This window comes from Leuresthes tenuis, unplaced genomic scaffold, assembly GCF_036924035.1.
Source record: "Leuresthes tenuis unplaced genomic scaffold, fLeuTen1.0.hap1 SCAF_20, whole genome shotgun sequence".
Taxonomy (NCBI): domain Eukaryota; kingdom Metazoa; phylum Chordata; class Actinopteri; order Atheriniformes; family Atherinopsidae; genus Leuresthes; species Leuresthes tenuis.
In genome coordinates, this window is record NW_027325374.1 from 574,926 (window position 1) to 595,974 (window position 21,049).

General features: G+C 54.2%; 1 protein-coding gene across 1 annotated transcript; it reads right to left on the reverse strand.

Moving 5' to 3' along the window:
• Window positions 1-4,167: 4,167 nt before the first annotated feature.
• Window positions 4,168-20,479, reverse strand: LOC140277998 (uncharacterized). The gene is made up of 32 exons (XM_072372872.1): window positions 20,389-20,479; window positions 19,823-19,929; window positions 19,655-19,744; window positions 18,561-18,680; window positions 18,345-18,483; window positions 18,087-18,271; window positions 17,970-18,012; window positions 17,726-17,871; window positions 16,985-17,057; window positions 16,801-16,912; window positions 15,266-15,337; window positions 15,018-15,164; window positions 14,729-14,891; window positions 12,695-12,970; window positions 12,509-12,612; window positions 12,317-12,428; window positions 12,128-12,245; window positions 8,968-9,029; window positions 8,792-8,878; window positions 8,618-8,708; window positions 8,345-8,545; window positions 7,538-7,662; window positions 7,293-7,466; window positions 7,069-7,205; window positions 6,819-6,985; window positions 6,661-6,735; window positions 5,847-6,052; window positions 5,668-5,760; window positions 5,487-5,549; window positions 5,042-5,114; window positions 4,465-4,601; window positions 4,168-4,388 (listed from the first exon to the last, which is right to left on the reverse strand). Exons 2-32 carry the CDS (start codon window positions 19,925-19,927, stop codon window positions 4,305-4,307), a joined length of 3,780 nt encoding a protein of 1,259 aa, XP_072228973.1. The 5' UTR covers window positions 19,928-19,929; window positions 20,389-20,479; the 3' UTR covers window positions 4,168-4,304.
• Between the last annotated feature and the right edge of the window lie 570 nt (window positions 20,480-21,049).

A 21,049-nucleotide genomic window follows, 5' to 3' on the forward strand; every position in this document is an offset into this window, starting at 1 on the left:
CTTCACTTTTTGCTGATGTCTTTCTGTTTTTCTCCATAAAAAAGGACGAAAGCTTTTTTAGATGAAAATCTGCCCTTAAGTTTAAATAATGATATCAATCATGCATGTAATTACAGTCTTTGGCTGACAGGAGAAAGGCAGCTTCTCTCACTCAGGATTCACTAAGAGTTTATAGAAAGCTGCAAACTGAAATACTGTTTTTAATAATTATGTGAATTATTCTTCAGTAAATTCTGCTTTTTAGGTGTCACAGAAAAATGTTTGTGTGTAGAAAATTTAATAAACTTTAATATCTCAACCCTAATTTATTTTCACTTATAGCAGTTGGTGTTTGTTTTGTAGCAGTAATATTTAGGGAAACTCCTGGAACACACTGCACTGCACACAAGGAGGCAGCAGTGTCTGTACAGCAGTAACAGGAACAGATGCCTGTTCTTAATCACCCGAACCCTTCTGTCTGACCCGAGGTTCGAACCATTTGAACCCTTCTGTCTGACCCGAGGTTCGAACCCTTCTGTCTGACCCGAGGTTCGAACCCTTCGAACCAGAGGTTCGAACCCTTTGAACCCTTCTGTCTGACCCGAGGTTCGAACCCTTCGAACCGGAGCTTCGAACCCTTCTGCCTGACCCGAGCTTCGAACCCTTCTGCCTGACCCGAGGTTCGAACCCTTCGAACCCGAGGTTCGAACCCTTTGAACCCTTCTGCCTGACCCGAGGTTCGAACCCTTTGAACCCTTCTGTCTGACCCGAGGTTCGAACCCTTCTGTCTGATCCGAGGTTCGAACCCTTCGAACCGGAGCTTCGAACCCTTTGAACCCTTCTGCCTGACCCGAGGTTCGAACCCTTTGAACCCTTCTGTCTGACCCGAGGTTCGAACCCTTCAAACCGGAGCTTCGAACCCTTCTGCCTGACCCGAGGTTCGAACCCTTCTGTCTGATCCGAGGTTCGAACCCTTCGAACCGGAGCTTCGAACCCTTTGAACCCTTCTGTCTGACCCGAGGTTCGAACCCTTTGAACCCTTCTGTCTGACCCGAGGTTCGAACCCTTCGAACCGGAGCTTCGAACCCTTCTGCCTGACCCGAGGTTCGAACCCTTCTGTCTGATCCGAGGTTCGAACCCTTCGAACCGGAGCTTCGAACCCTTCTGTCTGACCAGAGGTTCGAACCCTTCGAACCGGAGCTTCGAACCCTTCTGTCTGACCTGAGGTTCGAACCCTTCGAACCAGAGGTTCGAACCCTTTGAACCCTTCTGTCTGACCCGAGGTTCGAACCCTTTGAACCCTTCTGTCTGACCCGAGGTTCGAACCCTTCGAACCAGAGCTTCGAACCCTTCTGCCTGACCCGAGGTTCGAACCCTTCTGTCTGATCCGAGGTTCGAACCCTTCGAACCGGAGCTTCGAACCCTTCTGCCTGACCCGAGCTTCGAACCCTTCTGCCTGACCCGAGGTTCGAACCCTTCTGCCTGACCCGAGGTTCGAACCCTTCGAACCGGAGCTTCGAACCCTTCTGCCTGACCCGAGGTTCGAACCCTTTGAACCCTTCTGTCTGACCCGAGGTTCGAACACTTCGAACAAGAGGTTCGAACCCTTTGAACCCTTCTGTCTGACCCGAGGTTCGAACCCTTCTGTCTGATCCGAGGTTCGAACCCTTCGAACCAGAGGTTCGAACCCTTCTGTCTGACCCAAGGTTCGAACCCTTCGAACCGGAGCTTCGAACCCTTCTGCCTGACCCGAGGTTCGAACCCTTCGAACCCGAGGTTCGAACCCTTTGAACCCTTCTGCCTGACCCGAGGTTCGAACCCTTTGAACCCTTCTGTCTGACCCGAGGTTCGAACCCTTCTGCCTGACCCGAGGTTCGAACCCTTCTGTCTGATCCGAGGTTCGAACCCTTCGAACCGGAGCTTCGAGCCCTTTGAACCCTTCTGTCTGACCCGAGGTTCGAACCCTTTGAACCCTTCTGTCTGACCCGAGGTTCGAACCCTTCGAACCGGAGCTTCGAACCCTTCTGCCTGACCCGAGGTTCGAACCCTTCTGTCTGATCCGAGGTTCGAACCCTTCTGTCTGACCCAAGGTTCGAACCCTTCGAACCGGAGCTTCGAACCCTTCTGCCTGACCCGAGGTTCGAACCCTTCGAACCGGAGCTTCGAACCCTTCTGTCTGACCTGAGGTTCGAACCCTTCGAACCAGAGGTTCGAACCCTTTGAACCCTTCTGTCTGACCCGAGGTTCGAACCCTTTGAACCCTTCTGTCTGACCCGAGGTTCGAACCCTTCGAACCAGAGCTTCGAACCCTTCTGCCTGACCCGAGGTTCGAACCCTTCTGTCTGATCCGAGGTTCGAACCCTTCGAACCGGAGCTTCGAACCCTTCTGCCTGACCCGAGGTTCGAACCCTTTGAACCCTTCTGTCTGACCCGAGGTTCGAACACTTCGAACAAGAGGTTCGAACCCTTTGAACCCTTCTGTCTGACCCGAGGTTCGAACACTTCGAACAAGAGGTTCGAACCCTTTGAACCCTTCTGTCTGACCCGAGGTTCGAACACTTCGAACAAGAGGTTCGAACCCTTTGAACCCTTCTGTCTGACCCGAGGTTCGAACCCTTCGAACCGGAGCTTCGAACCCTTCTGCCTGACCCGAGCTTCGAACCCTTCTGCCTGACCCGAGGTTCGAACCCTTCTGCCTGACCCGAGGTTCGAACCCTTCGAACCGGAGCTTCGAACCCTTCTGCCTGACCCGAGGTTCGAACCCTTTGAACCCTTCTGTCTGACCCGAGGTTCGAACACTTCGAACAAGAGGTTCGAACCCTTTGAACCCTTCTGTCTGACCCGAGGTTCGAACCCTTCTGTCTGATCCGAGGTTCGAACCCTTCGAACCAGAGGTTCGAACCCTTCTGTCTGACCCAAGGTTCGAACCCTTCGAACCGGAGCTTCGAACCCTTCTGCCTGACCCGAGGTTCGAACCCTTCGAACCCGAGGTTCGAACCCTTTGAACCCTTCTGCCTGACCCGAGGTTCGAACCCTTTGAACCCTTCTGTCTGACCCGAGGTTCGAACCCTTCTGCCTGACCCGAGGTTCGAACCCTTCTGTCTGATCCGAGGTTCGAACCCTTCGAACCGGAGCTTCGAGCCCTTTGAACCCTTCTGTCTGACCCGAGGTTCGAACCCTTTGAACCCTTCTGTCTGACCCGAGGTTCGAACCCTTCGAACCGGAGCTTCGAACCCTTCTGCCTGACCCGAGGTTCGAACCCTTCTGTCTGATCCGAGGTTCGAACCCTTCTGTCTGACCCAAGGTTCGAACCCTTCGAACCGGAGCTTCGAACCCTTCTGCCTGACCCGAGGTTCGAACCCTTCGAACCGGAGCTTCGAACCCTTCTGTCTGACCTGAGGTTCGAACCCTTCGAACCAGAGGTTCGAACCCTTTGAACCCTTCTGTCTGACCCGAGGTTCGAACCCTTTGAACCCTTCTGTCTGACCCGAGGTTCGAACCCTTCGAACCAGAGCTTCGAACCCTTCTGCCTGACCCGAGGTTCGAACCCTTCTGTCTGATCCGAGGTTCGAACCCTTCGAACCGGAGCTTCGAACCCTTCTGCCTGACCCGAGGTTCGAACCCTTTGAACCCTTCTGTCTGACCCGAGGTTCGAACACTTCGAACAAGAGGTTCGAACCCTTTGAACCCTTCTGTCTGACCCGAGGTTCGAACACTTCGAACAAGAGGTTCGAACCCTTTGAACCCTTCTGTCTGACCCGAGGTTCGAACACTTCGAACAAGAGGTTCGAACCCTTTGAACCCTTCTGTCTGACCCGAGGTTCGAACACTTCGAACAAGAGGTTCGAACCCTTCTGTCTGACCCGAGGTTCGAACCCTTCTGTCTGACCAGAGGATCGAACCCTTCGGTCTGACCCGAGGATCGAACCCTTCGGTCTGACCCGAGGATCGAACCCTTCGGTCTGACCGTGCACACAAACATTAGAATTCTACTTTAAAAAGGCTGGTTTCATGCTCCACCGACAGATGGAGGCAGCTCCACCACAGGGTGGTGTCATTAGTAACCCCCACCCCTGTGGAAAGCCTTGCGTTTGTAGCTTTGCTTTTTCTGGATGCAGCTTTCCTGCTGTTTTTGGACCTTGTGAGGCACCGTAGCACCGTGCTGCAGCAATGAACCGAAGCAGAGGAGGCGGGGAATCTTTTTTTATTCGTCATGAAGCGAAAGCATCGATGTCAGCTCTTTATTGATCCCCTGAAACAAAGTAAAAACTGGAACAATCCCAACAAAGCTGTACAGTATTTAAAATCAGTCCTGTGCAGTGATGTCACTTCCTGCAGGTTTTAGAGCGCAGCTGTCTCTTGATGATCATGTGGTCGCTTTCCTTTTCTTCCTCTGCGCCGCCAAACATCTGACGGGAGACAGAACGCCACGTCAAACACAGACACACAACCTCTGCGTTTGGGACCACTCCTACAGAAACTCACCGTGTGCGGCGACTCCAGCAGCGGGGACGAGCCCTGCGTCTTTAAAAGCTTCTTGCGTCCTCGTCTGGGTTTGGTTGCCGTGGCGACCGTCTCCTCCTGCTCCGGCTGCCCGCTGACGAGGCCGATGATGGTTTTAGCTGCTGAGAGAAGACGGCGACTGCTTAGACTCGTGGTTATTAAACTGAACGGATGAGGTCATAAGCGCCATCACAGAGTGTTTGTGGTCAAACTGACTCCATCGTGTGCGAGCAGCGGCTCAGGGCGGGGCCTAAAAATATAACCTGTCGCTGCAGACTCTCTTAGAGCCCCGCCCTCGCTGATGAAACACTGCGTCAGACTCATGTTCGGCTGCCTGGTTCTGTTGGACCAGAGGTCCGTTGTAGCAGAGTAAAATGATGAGATCATGGAGGTATGAACGGTTCAGTGAAGATGTGTCAGAACAATAGTTCCTGAACGCCTCTGACCTGTGGGCGTGGCCTAAATAAGGATGTAGCTCACTCTTCCGTCACAGCTCTGACAGGAACCGGGTCAGAACTGGACCTCTGCTGTCTCACACAAAACAAACACACACACAAACCTTTGGCGTGGAGGATGGAGGGGGAGCTGTGGATCAGCTCGCCGATCTTCTCCAGAGCGCCGTCCCTCCTCTCCTGCACCACAGAAGAAGAACGGTTAACCCGGCAGGAGCCGCCACTCTTAGACCACATTCCCAGAGGGTCTGACTTCATCTGGCATTAGATCAAGACTAACCCTTCTGCTGCCTCTGATCCAATAACCGACACCATCCCACAGTTAACCCACCAATAAGAGTTCTACAGTTCGCTGCTAACCGGTGGCTAACAGGTCGCTAACCGGTGGCTAACAGGTGGCTAACCGGTCGCTAACCGGTGGCTAACAGGTCGCTAACATGCTGGCTAACAGGTGGCTAACCGGTGGCTAACGGGTGGCTAACAGGTGGCTAACATGCTGGCTAACAGGTGGCTAACCGGTGGCTAACAGGTGGGTCAGCCGGGGTTTCTCACCTGTTTTTTGCTGCGAGTGTTTCCTCTCACTCGGTTTCTCTTGTTCTCGCTGGACACCAGGTCCTGAAACAACAAACAATGTGACCTCTGCAGCTTCCACACAAACAAGCAGCTGCTGATCTCTCTCTCGCACACGCACGCCCGCACACGCACGCTCTCACACGCACGCCCGCACACGCACCTCCACCTCGCAGCTCTTCCTCTTCCTCCCGGTGGTTTTTGGGGTCCTCTTCCTGTCGGCCATGTTGGGCCTCAGAGGGGAAGCAGGAGCGTCCTGATGAGAGAAGAGACGAAGGTTTGTTGAGCAGCTGCCGTCTGTCGCACCATCCCCTCAGACCACATCCAGGTAACCTCACTCACCTGTAGTTTGTCCACCTCTCGCTTCACTGCCTCAAACACCCTGCTCCTCCCCTCCTCCCCCTGCTGCCGCCTCCCCCTCCTCTCCTGTAGTCTCTGCATCTCCTCTTTCAGCTCCTCCACCACCGACACCTTCTTCTCCTCCACCCGCCGGTTCTCCTTCTCCTCCTCCGCCCTCCCCTGCAGCTCCTCCTGCAGGCGCTGCAGCTCTGAGAGGAAACACAAACACATCAGAAACACACAGAGAAGAAGAAACTCTGGGGTTAAAGTCACTGCAGTGAGTGCAGATCCATCAAAGCTCGATCAGAACCAGTCGCTGACTGAATCTTTATGTTTGTATCTTTGATAAATGACGTGTTCTGAGCTATGGAGAAAGTCCAATCTTCCCACGGTGACATCATCTGAGGTGAGAGGCTGCAGGTCCCTGCTGACTGGATGCTTTGGAAGGGGGGCGGGGCTTCAAGTCATTGTTCAGGGCGCCCAGGACCGCCTCCTAAAGGGGATCCGCCACCAGGGCAGAGACTTTAGGAGCTGCTTCTCCCTCTGACCGATGTTCTGCAGGGAGTTCAGCTTCCAACCATCCAGGAACAGAACAAAGCACCGAGAACAGAGGCTCGGGGACAAACACTAAAGACTGATATCAGAGTCATTCTTTAAAGTATAACCAGACTGTCCCATGGGGCACAAGAGGCTGCGTTACAGCTCCTCTGAGTTCTGCAGCTTCAGGTCCAAACTACTGAATCTGAACTCAGATTCATATGAATTCATACAGAGGCTCCAACATTCAGGTGTTTAATCGCCATCAGGTGCCCGTTACCTCGTCTCAGAGTCTCCATGTGCTGCCGGCTGACCTCCAGAAGTCTGTCCTTCTCCGACAGGACGCCTCGCAGCTCTGCCACAGAAACACAAACCCGTCAACCAATCAGGAGCTTCCAGCTGAGCCTCCGGCTGCCATCAGGCTGTTGCACTCCTCACCTGAAACCTCTCTCCTCCTCTCCTCCTCTGATCTCTCCACCTCCTCCAGTCTCCCGCGCAGAGCTCCGCCCTCTGACTCAAGCTCCGCCCTCAGGCCCTGCAGCTGGTTGGTGAATTCTGCTCTCTGATTGGCCAGCTCCTCTCTGAGCTGCTCACACCTGCTCTCCCTGCAGGACACAGACAGGAGTTAATGTGAAATAACACCAAAAACCACTGATCGATCAGCCTGATCGGCAGCAGCATTGATCACCTGTGAGTCAGCTCCTCCTGCAGCTCCTCTATCTGTCGGGACTTCTGTGCCGACCGCTGCAGCGCCGCCTGGCTCTCCTCCTTCAGCTCCTCTATGGTGGCGTGGAAGACGCTGCCTCTGCTGCGCCCCTCCTCCTCCTGAAACAATCAATCAATCAATAACCTGGAACAGACCAACACCAGCCTCCTCATCCATCCATCCATAAACCAAATGAAGGAAAGGACCTTGACTTCCTGTTTCAGACGCTCGACTTCCTGTGTAAGACTGCTGATTGAGTTGTCCTTCTCCTCCGATTGGCTCTCCAAGTCTTGGAGGCGGGACTTGGTCATGTTGTACTGCTCTGATAGGTCGGTAGACCTGTCTGTTTGCTGTTTGAGCTGCACCTGCAGGGCGGTCACCTAGAGAGGGGACATTAATCAGTAGCTGCACCAAAACAGAAGAAGAAGAAGAAGAAGAAGAGGAGCAGCACCTCGGTCTGCAGCTGGAAGATGCCGTTAACCAGAGCTTTGTTCTCCTTCTGCAGCCGCGCCGTTTCCCTCTGCTCCAGCTCCAGAGAAGAAAGCACCGAGTCACAGTTTGAGCAGCCGTCCAGATCTGGGGGAGTCAGAGGGAGGCAGAGGGGGAGTCAGAGGGGGAGACAGAGAGGGAGAGTTAAAGAGGGGGAGTCAGAGGGGGAGACAGAGGGGGAGTCAGAGGGGGAGACAGAGAGGGAGTCAGAGAGGGAGTCAGAGGGGGAGTCAGAGGGGGAGTCAGAGGGAGAGAGTTAAAGAGGGGGAGTCAGAGAGGGAGTCAGAGAGGGAGTCAGAGAGGGAGTCAGAGTGGGAGTCAGAGTGGGAGTCAGAGGGAGAGAGTTAAAGAGGGGGAGTCAGAGAGGGAGTCAGAGAGGGAGTCAGAGAGGGAGTCAGAGGGGGAGAGTTAAAGAGGGGGAGTCAGAGAGGGAGTCAGAGAGGGAGTCAGAGAGGGAGTCAGAGTGGGAGTCAGAGAGGGAGTCAGAGGGAGAGAGTTAAAGAGGGGGAGTCAGAGAGGGAGTCAGAGAGGGAGTCAGAGGGGGAGTCAGAGGGAGAGAGTTAAAGAGGGGGAGTCAGAGAGGGAGTCAGAGAGGGAGAGTTAAAGAGGAGGAGAGACAGAGGGAGAAAGAGGGGGAGGCAGAGGGGGAGAGTTAAAGAGGGGGAGACAGAGAGGGAGACAGAGAGGGAGACAGAGAGGGAGTCAGAGGGGGAGTCAGACAGGAGGAGAATTCCTATGAAGAGCAAAGCTCCATCAGTTCAGCTCCTACCTGACAGCGTCTGCACCTTCTGCTCCAGCTGCACCTGCTCCTTCTTCAGCTCCTTAACCTCCTCCTCCAGCCTCTTCTTCTCCTCCTCCAGCTCCTCCTCTCGGCTCCTCCTCCTCTCCTCCTTTTGTCTCAGCTCGTTTATGGTCTCCTCCCTCTTGTCGTTCTCCTCCTGCAGCCTCCAGATCTCCTCCTCCAGAACCACTGAGGAGAACACAGGAGGTGAGCAGGAGGTGCTGATGGAGTGAACCTTACACCTCCTCCTCCTTTTTGTACCTCTCTTCTTAGCCGGTTCTCCCCTCTCCTCCTTGTCCTCGGCAGCCCCTCGCTTCCTGCTCCCCTGCGCCTCCTCTCTTTCGGTCCTCCCCTGGAAGACAGCAGCAGCAGTTAGAGCAGGGAATGACAAATAGAAACAGTGATGGAGGAAAACTAGGAGCTGATGGCGTTTACGTCTCTGGTGGCGTTCTCCAGGGCCTGCTGCAGTTTGGCGATGACATCATCTTTGTGACAACAGGCGTCTGTCAGCTGGGACACCGTCTGAGGAGAAGCATGAGTCAGCAGCTGCTGCTCAGAGAGCTTTACACCCCTAAACCTAACCCCTAACCCCACTTTACATCATGTCCTACCTGCATGGCCTCCTGCAGCTGGTCCTGTGACTGCAGCTTCTCCAACCGCAGCGCCTCCAGCTCTGCAAAAAAACACAAACACACAGACACACACACAGACACACAAAGACACAAAAAGAAACATTTTACAGTCAGCACCTGCAGTGTGTGTGTGAGTGTGTGTGTACCTGCAGTGTGTGTGTGAGTGTGTGTGTACCTGCAGTGTGTGTGTGTGTGTGTGTGAGTGTGTGTACCTGCAGTGTGTGTGTGAGTGTGTGTGAGTGTGTGTACCTGCAGTGTGTGTGTGAGTGTGTGTGAGTGTGTGTACCTGCAGTGTGTGTGTGAGTGTGTACCTGCAGTGTGTGTGTGAGTGTGTGTGTACCTGCAGTGTGTGTGTGAGTGTGTACCTGCAGTGTGTGTGTGAGTGTGTACCTGCAGTGTGTGTGTGAGTGTGTGTGTACCTGCAGTGTGTGTGTGAGTGTGTGTGTACCTGCAGTGTGTGTGTGAGTGTGTACCTGCAGTGTGTGTGAGTGTGTGTGAGTGTGTGTACCTGCAGTGTGTGTACCTGCAGTGTGTGTGTGTGTGTGTGTGTACCTGCAGTGTGTGTGTGAGTGTGTGTGAGTGTGTGTACCTGCAGTGTGTGTACCTGCAGTGTGTGTGTGTGTGTGTGTACCTGCAGTGTGTGTACCTGCAGTGTGTGTGAGTGTGTGTGTACCTGCAGTGTGTGTGTGAGTGTGTGTGAGTGTGTGTACCTGCAGTGTGTGTACCTGCAGTGTGTGTGTGTGTGTGTGTGTGTACCTGCAGTGTGTGTGTGTGTGTGAGTGTGTGTACCTGCAGTGTGTGTGTGAGTGTGTGTGAGTGTGTGTACCTGCAGTGTGTGTGTGAGTGTGTGTGAGTGTGTGTACCTGCAGTGTGTGTACCTGCAGTGTGTGTGTGTGTACCTGCAGTGTGTGTACCTGCAGTGTGTGTGTGTACCTGCAGTGTGTGTGTGTGTGTGTGTGTACCTGCAGTGTGTGTGTGTGTGTGTGTGTACCTGCAGTGTGTGTGTGTACCTGCAGTGTGTGTGTGTGTACCTGCAGTGTGTGTGTGTGTACCTGCAGTGTGTGTGTGTGTGTGTGTGTACCTGCAGTGTGTGTGTGTACCTGCAGTGTGTGTGTGTACCTGCAGTGTGTGTGTGTGTACCTGCAGTGTGTGTGTGTGTGTACCTGCAGTGTGTGTGTGTGTGTACCTGCAGTGTGTGTGTGTGTGTGTACCTGCAGTGTGTGTGTGTGTGTGTACCTGCAGTGTGTGTGTGTGTGTGTACCTGCAGTGTGTGTGTGTGTGTACCTGCAGTGTGTGTGTGTGTGTACCTGCAGTGTGTGTGTGTACCTGCAGTGTACCTGCAGTGTGTGTGTACCTGCAGTGTGTGTGTGTGTGTGTGTGTACCTGCAGTGTGTGTGTGTACCTGCAGTGTGTGTGTGTGTGTACCTGCAGTGTGTGTGTGTGCCTGCAGTGTGTGTGTACCTGCAGTGTGTGTGTACCTGCAGTGTGTGTGTGTGTGTGTGTACCTGCAGTGTGTGTGTGTGTGTGTGTACCTGCAGTGTGTGTGTGTACCTGCAGTGTGTGTGTGTGTGTACCTGCAGTGTGTGTGTACCTGCAGTGTGTGTGTACCTGCAGTGTGTGTGTGTGTGTACCTGCAGTGTGTGCGTGTGTGTACCTGCAGTGTGTGCGTGTGTGTACCTGCAGTGTGTGTGTACCTGCAGTGTGTGTGTACCTGCAGTGTGTGTGTGTGTGTGTGTACCTGCAGTGTGTGTGTGTGTGTGTGTACCTGCAGTGTGTGTGTGTGTGTGTACCTGCAGTGTGTGTGTGTGTGTGTGTACCTGCAGTGTGTGTGTGTGTGTGTGTGTGTACCTGCAGTGTGTGTGTGTGTGTACCTGCAGTGTGTGTGTGTGTGTACCTGCAGTGTGTGTGTGTACCTGCAGTGTGTGTGTGTGTGTGTGTACCTGCAGTGTGTGTGTGTGTGTGTGTGTGTACCTGCAGTGTGTGTGTGTGTGTGTGTGTGTACCTGCAGTGTGTGTGTGTGTGTACCTGCAGTGTGTGTGTGTGTGTGTGTGTGTACCTGCAGTGTGTGTGTGTGTGTGTGTGTGTGTACCTGCAGTGTGTGTGTGAGTGTGTGTGTGTGTGTACCTGCAGTGTGTGTGTGTGTGTACCTGCAGTGTGTGTGTGTGTGTACCTGCAGTGTGTGTGTGTGTGTACCTGCAGTGTGTGTGTGTGTGTGTGTACCTGCAGTGTGTGTGTGTGTGTGTGTACCTGCAGTGTGTGTGTGTGTGTGTGTACCTGCAGTGTGTGTGTGTGTGTGTGTACCTGCAGTGTGTGTGTACCTGCAGTGTGTGTGTACCTGCAGTGTGTGTGTGAGTGTGTGTGTGTACCTGCAGTGTGTGTGTGTGTGTGTGTGTACCTGCAGTGTGTGTGTGTGTGTGTGTGTGTACCTGCAGTGTGTGTGTGTGTGTGTGTGTGTACCTGCAGTGTGTGTGTGTACCTGCAGTGTGTGTGTGTACCTGCAGTGTGTGTGTGTGTGTGTGTACCTGCAGTGTGTGTGTGTGTGTGTGTGTGTGTGTGTACCTGCAGTGTGTGTGTACCTGCAGTGTGTGTGTGTGTGTGTACCTGCAGTGTGTGTGTACCTGCAGTGTGTGTGTGAGTGTGTGTGTGTGTGTGTGTGTGTACCTGCAGTGTGTGTGTGTGTGTGTGTGTGTGTACCTGCAGTGTGTGTGTGAGTGTGTGTGTGTGTACCTGCAGTGTGTGTGTGTGTGTACCTGCAGTGTGTGCGTGTGTGTGTGTACCTGCAGTGTGTGTGTGTGTGTGTGTGTGTACCTGCAGTGTGTGTGTGTGTGTGTGTGTGTGTGTGTGTACCTGCAGTGTGTGTGTGTGTACCTGCAGTGTGTGTGTGTGTGTGTGTGTACCTGCAGTGTGTGTGTGTGTGTGTGTGTGTGTACCTGCAGTGTGTGTGTGTGTGTGTGTACCTGCAGTGTGTGTGTGTGTGAGTGTGTGTGTGTGTGTGTGTACCTGCAGCGTGTGTGTGTGTGTACCTGCAGTGTGTGTGTGTGTGTGTGTGTGTGTACCTGCAGTGTGTGTGTGTGTGTGTGTACCTGCAGTGTGTGTGTGTGTGTGTACCTGCAGTGTGTGTGTGTGTGTGTGTGTGTACCTGCAGCGTGTGCGTGTGCAGACAGACAGTGTTGGACACTCTGAGCGTCCTCTCTGATCTTCGTCAGGTCTTCGCTCATCGAACTGATGATTCCCTCCAACATGGCCGCCTCCTCCTCCTGGAGGAACCAATCGGTATGAGTGATCTGCTCGTTGATTGGCTGAGCCGTGTGATGTCAGTGTTCCTCACCTTGCTGCTGACAGCTGACAGGTCCACCGTCTTGCTGACGAGGTTCTTCAGGATCTCCACCCTCTTCTCGGCCCGCTCCTCCAGGATCTCGCGCTCCTTCTCCAGACGCTCGCTGAAACACGGTCAGAAACGCCAAAACTTAACAGCATCACGCCATCTTTGTGCCAGTCACATGGTCAGAAGGTGCGTTACCTGTAGTCTCTCTCCATCTTGTTGAACAGCTCCATGAACTCGCTGCTGACTTCTTCTCTGATCTGAGCCTCCAGAACCAAACGCAGCGCCGCCTCTCTGCCCGCCTGCCAGGAAACCGATCAGCTGATCACATGATCAGGAGTCTGCAGGTTAATCAATACTGAAATCAATCATTAGGAGTCTCACCTCCTTCTCCTCCACAGTCTGGTCCTCTTCTTCTCCTCCGGCCTCCAGCACCGTTCCCTCCATCTCGCTCTCCTCCTCTTCCTCCCACTCCTCTCCGTCCTCATCCTCCAGCACATCCTCCAGGGTCGTCTCCCAGGCAACCAGGGAGCTCTTCCTGCCTCGCCCCGACACCTTCCTGCGGCCGTCCGCCTCGTCGATGAGGATCGACAGCTCCATGGCCGACTTGTGGGGGGCGTCGTCCTCCAGGACCTCGGGCCGGGAGTTCAGCACCACCACCTGGACAGGTGCACGTCAGACAGGTGCACGACAGACAGGTGCACGTCAGACAGGTGCACGACAGACAGGTGCACGTCAGACAGGTGCACGACAGACAGGTGCACGTCAGACAGGTGCACGTCAGACAGGTGCACGACAGACAGGTGCACGTCAGACAGGTGCACGTCAGACAGGTGCACGTCAGACAGGTGCACGTCAGACAGGTCAGACAGGTGCACGACAGACAGGTGCACGTCAGACAGGTGCACGACAGACAGGTGCACGACAGACAGGTGCACGACAGACAGGTGCACGACAGACAGGTGCACGTCAGACAGGTCAGACAGGTGCACGACAGACAGGTGCACGACAGACAGGTGCACGACAGACAGGTGCACGACAGACAGGTCAGACAGGTGCACGACAGACAGGTCAGACAGGTGCACGTCAGACAGGTGCACGACAGACAGGTCAGACAGGTGCACGACAGACAGGTCAGACAGGTGCACGACAGACAGGTCAGACAGGTGCACGACAGACAGGTCAGACAGGTGCACGACAGACAGGTCAGACAGGTGCACGTCAGACAGGTCAGACAGGTGCACGACAGACGGGTCAGACAGGTGCACGACAGACAGGTCAGACAGGTGCACGACAGACAGGTGCACGACAGACAGGTGCACGTCAGACAGGTGCACGACAGACAGGTGCACGTCAGACAGGTCAGACAGGTGCACGACAGACAGGTCAGACAGGTGCACGACAGACAGGTGCACAACAGACAGGTCAGACAGGTGCACGACAGACAGGTCAGACAGGTGCACGTCAGACAGGTCAGACAGGTGCACGTCAGACAGGTCAGACAGGTGCACGTCAGACAGGTCAGACAGGTGCACGACAGACAGGTCAGACAGGTGCACGTCAGACAGGTCAGACAGGTGCACGACAGACGGGTCAGACAGGTGCACGACAGACAGGTCAGACAGGTGCACGACAGACAGGTGCACGACAGACAGGTGCACGACAGACAGGTGCACGACAGACAGGTGCACGTCAGACAGGTCAGACAGGTGCACGACAGACAGGTCAGACAGGTGCACGACAGACAGGTCAGACAGGTGCACGACAGACAGGTGCACGACAGACAGGTCAGACAGGTGCACGACAGACAGGTGCACGACAGACAGGTCAGACAGGTGCACGTCAGACAGGTGCACGACAGACAGGTCAGACAGGTGCACGTCAGACAGGTGCACGTCAGACAGGTGCACGTCAGACAGGTGCACGTCAGACAGGTGCACGACAGACAGGTGCAGGTCAGACAGGTGCACGTCAGACAGGTGCACGTCAGACAGGTGCACGTCAGACAGGTGCACGTCAGACAGGTGCACGTCAGACAGGTGCACGTCAGACAGGTGCACGTCAGACAGGTGCACGACAGACAGGTGCAGGTCAGACAAGAACTTTTAGACGTCCGAATTAAACGAAAAACCGATTCTGTCAGAGTTCTTATCAGTTTATCTGAAGACGAAAAACAACTGGTGGTGTATCTGATTATTGATCACTGATCAGTTCTGTTTGATCTGTAAACGAGACGAACAAAAGCTCCACAAAAAGACCTTCATTAAAAAAGAGGGAAATCTACTCTAACTCTGGAAATCAGAACCTGACTTTCAGGATCGTGAGTGTTTGATAAGACGAGATCCTCGCGGGCGCCACGTGGCGTTCCCCACACACGATGATGATGATGATGATGATGATGGGGGGGGGGGGGCTGACCTTCTGTGCGAGGGCAGAGAACTTGAGGACGTTGAGCGTCTCATCGAAGCACGAAGAGTTCTGGTTGATGTTGACCACCATGGAGACTCGGCCGGCACCACAGAAGAAGAACTGCAGGAAGTGGGTCAGTTTGGACTCCCTGAAGGGAACGTGGTGCTGAAACCTGCAGAGAAAGTCCGACTTTGTTAGTTTCCAGAAGAACATTTCCTGCTCAGTGGGCAGAACCTCCTGAGCAGCGCTGATCGGTTGGTTAGGATCAATAATCGGGTCTGACAGCCTGGGCCCATACTTGGCGTTCTGGTTGAGCCTCATGGCGTTCATGCACTTTCCGAGCGTCAGCAGAGAGCTGTTGATGTTTCCCGCCTCCTTCAGCCTCTCTCCGGTGTTCTGGGTCCGAGAGCAGCGCTCCGAGCCGGCCAGGTCGCACAGCGCCAGCCTGAACACAGAGAGCACATACCGGGTCAGCACCGGGTCAGCACCGGGTCAGCACCGGCCCTGCAGATCAAAGCCTGAACGCACGAGTGCGAGGGGCCTTACTCGCTGATGCCGAGGACTCTGGGGACTCCGACGTCGTCGACTCGCAGGATCCGGACAGAGAAGATGCTGTGACTGCGGAGACAAAAGCAGCGGTTAGGTCTGCTCAGCTCAGGGAGCTCCACCGCCGCCGCCGGCCCTCACCTCCCGGCCCCACCTCTCACCATCCGGCCCTCACCATCCGGCCCCACCTCTCGCCTCCCGGCCCTCACCTTCCGGCTCTCGCCTCCCGGCTCTCACCTCCCGGCCCTCACCTCCCGGCTCTCACCTCCCGGCCCTCACCTCCCGGCCCTCGCCTCCCGGCCCCACCTCTCACCATCCGGCCCTCGCCTCCCGGCCCTCGCCTCCCGGCCCTCGCCTCCCGGCCCCACCTCTCACCATCCGGCCCTCACCATCCGGCCCCACCTCTCACCATCCGGCCCTCACCATCCGGCCCCACCTCTCACCTCCCGGCCCCACCTCTCACCATCCGGCCCTCACCATCCGGCCCCACCTCTCACCATCCGGCCCTCACCATCCGGCCCCACCTCTCACCATCCGGCCCTCACCATCCGGCCCCACCTCTCACCTCCCGGCCCCACCTCTCACCATCCGGCCCTCACCATCCGGCCCCACCTCTCGCCTCCCGGCCCTCACCTCCCGGCTCTCGCCTCCCGGCTCTCACCTCCCGGCTCTCACCTCCCGGCCCTCACCTCCCGGCTCTCGCCTCCCGGCCCTCACCTCCCGGCTCTCGCCTCCCGGCCCTCACCTCCCGCCTCTCGCCTCCCGGCCCCACCGCCGCCTCTCGCCTCCCGGCCCCACCGCCGCCTCTCGCCTCCCGGCCCTCACCTCCCGGCCCTCACCTCCCGGCCCTCACCTCCCGGCCCTCACCTCCCGGCCCTCACCTCCCGGCCCTCACCTCCCGGCTCTCACCTCCCGGCCCTCACCTCCCGGCTCTCACCCCACCGGCTCTCACCTCCCGGCCCTCACCCCAGCGGCTCTCACCTCCCGGCCCTCACCTCCCGGCCCTCACCTCCCGGCCCTCACCTCCCGGCCCTCACCTCCCGGCCCTCACCTCCCGGCCCTCACCTCCCGCCTCTCACCTCCCGCCTCTCACCTCCCGGCCCTCACCTCCCGGCCCTCACCTCCCGGCCCTCACCTCCCGGCCCTCACCTCCCGGCCCTCACCTCCCGGCCCTCACCTCCCGCCTCTCACCTCCCGCCTCTCACCTCCCGGCCCTCACCTCCCGGCCCTCACCTCCCGGCCCTCACCTCCCGGCCCTCACCTCCCGGCCCTCACCTCCCGGCCCTCACCTCCCGGCCCTCACCTCCCGCCTCTCACCTCCCGCCTCTCACCTCCCGGCCCTCACCTCCCGGCCCCACCTCCCGCCTCTCGCCTCCCGGCCCCACCGCCGCCTCTCGCCTCCCGGCCCTCACCTCCCGGCCCTCACCTCCCGGCCCTCACCTCCCGGCCCTCACCTCCCGGCCCTCACCTCCCGGCCCTCACCTCCCGGCCCTCACCTCCCGGCCCTCACCTCCCGGCCCCACCGCTGCGCTCACCTCCGGCTGGACAGCTGATTCAGTTTGGTGCAGGAGAAACTCTGGTTGCGCTTCCCGATCTTCATCACTCTGTAGGCCTCCTCGGAGCTGCTCACCTGGACCCAGCGCAGGTCTGACACACACAGCACACACACATCAACACGCCTGCGGCACCTTTAACCTCTGCTGAAAACGCTGCTGCTACCTTTGATGAAGGAGTTCCCCTTGACGTCCTGAGACAGACGCAGCACCGTCCTCTTCTGCTGGCCGTTGGGAACCTGAACGTCACACATCAGCCGTGAGATGACCTTTCAGCTCAGGTGACTTTACAACAACATGAAATCTACTGAAACATGTGACAAACCCCAGTAACGTCAGATCAATAATCTCTTTGATTAAAACCTGATTCCAAACTGAATAAAAGAGCTTAATGAGCAGATCATTTAAAATGGATTCAGCTGCAGCCGTCTCTGGTTCAGGGACGCTGGGAGAAGTGACACCACAGAAGAAGACAGGACTGGTTCAGTAGAATCAGGTGAAATGTGGTCAGAGGGGAAAGTTTCAGAAGCTGCTGAGCCTTTTTACAGTCTGAGATGGTCCCAGATGTTTACCTCAGACTCCACCCACCTCAGTACAGGCTGACCAGAACAGAACCACCATGTTTAATCACATCTGCTCTGACACAGTGGAGCTGACAGCACCCCCCTGTGGTGAACCTGCAGACGTGCTGTCAGTTAGGACCTTAAGATCCAGACATCATTTCACAGCAGGTCACATTTTAATATGTTCTGACAGAGCTATGAATGCATTTAATCCATAAGTGGACCGTGGGGGAGTTGGAAGCTTGGTTCTGGAAGCACGGAGGCCTTCTTTTTGTTAAAGAAGAACCCGTTCCCTCTTTCTGCTGATCTTAAGCAGAGTTCTTGTTCTGAGGGGTAAGTGTTACCTGTTCCAGCAGGTCGTGGATGTTCTCGTTATAAATCTCACAAAATGAGACCCACACGGAGAAGCGAACGTTTGGGGAGACGTCCAGACAGAAACTGTCGGCCTCAGAGACGCTGTTCACACTGCTGTCGCTGCTGAGAGACGAACCTGGACACAAACACACCTTCCTGTCTTTCCGTGAGCTGATGAGCGCCTTCATTTATAAACTCCCTGGGGGGTAACATGCAGGTAATGAAAGCACCAACCTTCCAGGAACGCTGACCTTCCAGACATCTGGCTCCTGTCGCTCTGCAGAAACAGCAGACACACACCTCAGCACCCAGCACTGCTGCACCGTGAGCACGGCCTGCTTCCTGTCTCACCTCTTTGAGCAGCCTCAGTAGGTGCTTCTTGCTGCTGTTCTCCGCTGCCAGCTGATCTGGAGTCAGTCTGCTGAAGTCTCTGCAGCGCTGAGGCTTCAAGTCGCCTCGGCCGTACAGACGACCCTCGATGCTGTTGAAGATGACCGACAGAGACCTGGGCAGCAGACCCGAGTCGTGGTCCGGACCTGAGGAGGATGGGGAAGTGAGTCAAAGACAGAAAAGCAGAGCTCAGAGACTCAGGCGGGCAGGGAGTCTGACCGAGGAAGGTGAAGGTTTTCCCAGCGTTGGTGACTCCGTAGGTGAACACCAGACAGTTTCCTCCCTGCAGAACATCTCGAACCAAACCACGAACAGAACCCTCGAACACGGCCCTCTGACTGGCCTCCGGACCGAACACCTCCACAACACAACATGAAACACGTTTCAGAGCCGAGGCAGAAACAAGCAGGTGAGAACAGGTGATGTCACGGGTACCTGTGTGAAGGTGAACCTCTGAGCCGTTTGTGGGAGGGGCTTATCGCTCTGTCGGTTTGACTGAGAGCTCCTCGGAGCCTTGAGGACGACGGTGTCGGGGCCCTCGATGGTCACACAGTCCTGCAGAGGAAAACGCAGCTGCTGTTAGCATGGCTGACCTCACAGGTGGATACAGGTGTGAACGGACAGCTGAGGGAGCTCGTTCTGGTCGGTCCTTCACTGTGACGCACAACTGCAGGACGTGTCACACACATCCCATCATTCAACTTTATCAACAAGTGAAGAAACGACAGCGTCGCCCAGGGAAACGAAAGCGTCGCCCAGGGAAACGAAAGCGTCGCCCAGGGAAACGAAAGCGTCGCCCAGGGAAACGACAGCGTCGCCCAGGGAAACGAAAGCGTCGCCCAGGGAAACGAAAGCGTCGCCCAGAACGGATAATACCGGATAACAGGATGGAGACTGAAGTGTGGACATCGATTACTTAATGAAACCAACCGTCACCAGCCAGAAAACAGATAAACCTGGAACTTCACATCATATTCTTATATTTCATGTGACAGGAAGTTTACCAACATTATATGGACACATTAACAGGAAAAAGACTCAAATAAAAGGAGGTGAGCTACATTTTATATGTGGATCTTTTTGGAAATCTTTAGTAATCGTGACTATTTGCTCTATGGAGGAAGATCTCTCCTTTAAGAAATAAAATGATGACAGAAATAAAAAAGACGCCTGTTTAAATGAGACATTTTATGTTTGGAGACATCGAAGAAGGAGGAAAACAGCAAGTCTGGATAAACAAGAGATTAACTTTGTTCTAATAGAAGTAATCAGTGTCTCAGATGTTCATCATTCATTTATCATCAGCTCATTAATAAGTAAAATTACTGGTGAACTCCACAGATTTATTACCACCAGAGCTGCAGTTATTTAAACATAAACTGATGAGTTACTCTAATTTTTCACCTTCTATGACCTGTAAAAAACAGAGAGAGGCTGGAGATGTCTAATCTTTTTAAAGTTTTATAGTTTCATATCAATCTAAAGATAAACGATTCCTGTTCCAGACCCTCTGGAACAGTCTGTGTTACCTGAGACTCTCCGTGGTCGCTTTCAGCTGCAGTGAACGGCCGGACCCTCAGGTACACCTGCAGGTTCTCCTCCTGAGACTGACCACCGTCCTGCAGAGAGAGGAGCAGCAGCATCACTCACCAGCCTCCTCATTACCCGCAACACTCACATGGGACAGGTAGACCCACCTGTGCCGGCAGAGCAGCAAATTCACCCAGCAGGTCTCTCCTGATGTCATCCACCTCCACCGGTCCCACTCTTTCGGGCTTCCCGGCTAAACAAGAATTCATCATCTCTGCTAACACAAGGAACACTTCTTTAAATCTCTGTTCCGGCTCTTAAACACCTGAAAAAACTGCCTGATGGGTATTACCTCTATGACGGGAACACAAAGGGAGATTTTAAAACTATCTACAGTCTCGATCCTGCTCAAGTCAGGCAGAGGACAAAAAAATAAGTTCAAGATGACTTCAAAGTCTCCTGTAATCACTTAAACAACGATCCGCTGAATTTGTACAGGCCACGCAAACACAGCACGGCTGATTGTGTTTCACGAAATCCTGCAACTAATAAATAAAACTCAATAAACAGCATCTGATCATTTTCCAGCTACTGCTGTCTTTGTTGTTAGCATTAGCCACCTCTATCGTGACGCGTGTTTTGTGCGATTTAACCCACTTTAAATGTGGAAAATTGTATCAAAACACCACTATACAACATAGCGCGATATTTTTTTTACCAAACTGGAACTCACTCGGGGGGTCTTTTATTCACCCGTCACCGTTTTAAAGCAAAAAAAACATCGACAACTGCAGCTAACGTTAGCTCAAGTTGCATCTCCCTTCTCCGCGGTTTACTTTTTAAATCGGGTCCGCTGGACCAATCAGTTACAAGGTACGTCACAGATCTCGTTCTCAGCCTGGGTTACATTCTCGCGAGAATATTTTTATTTAGACCTTTGAGAAACTATCAAAAAAATCCAATATGATCCTCAACTAAATTATTTTTAATACATGTTTCTAAAAAACACAAATTGATTGATTTAATCTTCATTTATTAAAAGAAAGAATTACGCATTTGACAAAAATACGATTTTCTGGTCTTTAAAGACTAAATACATTTTTAAACAGTTTTGTACAGCATTTTAAAGCTCACATACTGATATATTCTCATTTATCTGTTTTCTGTGGGGAATTCCTTTTTTCAAATTAACTTTTACACATGACTTCAAGACAACATAAAAAGTGGAAAGTGTGAACATTAAAAAGATAAACATGCACATAAGGCTGTTCCATTTATCAGACAGGGAGGGTTAAATGCTGAAAGCTGTGCATTAATTTATAATCCATATTTGTTTTTTATTCAGGCTTTTTCATTTGACAAAGTTGGGAAATAAAGGCATATTTCTGTTTATC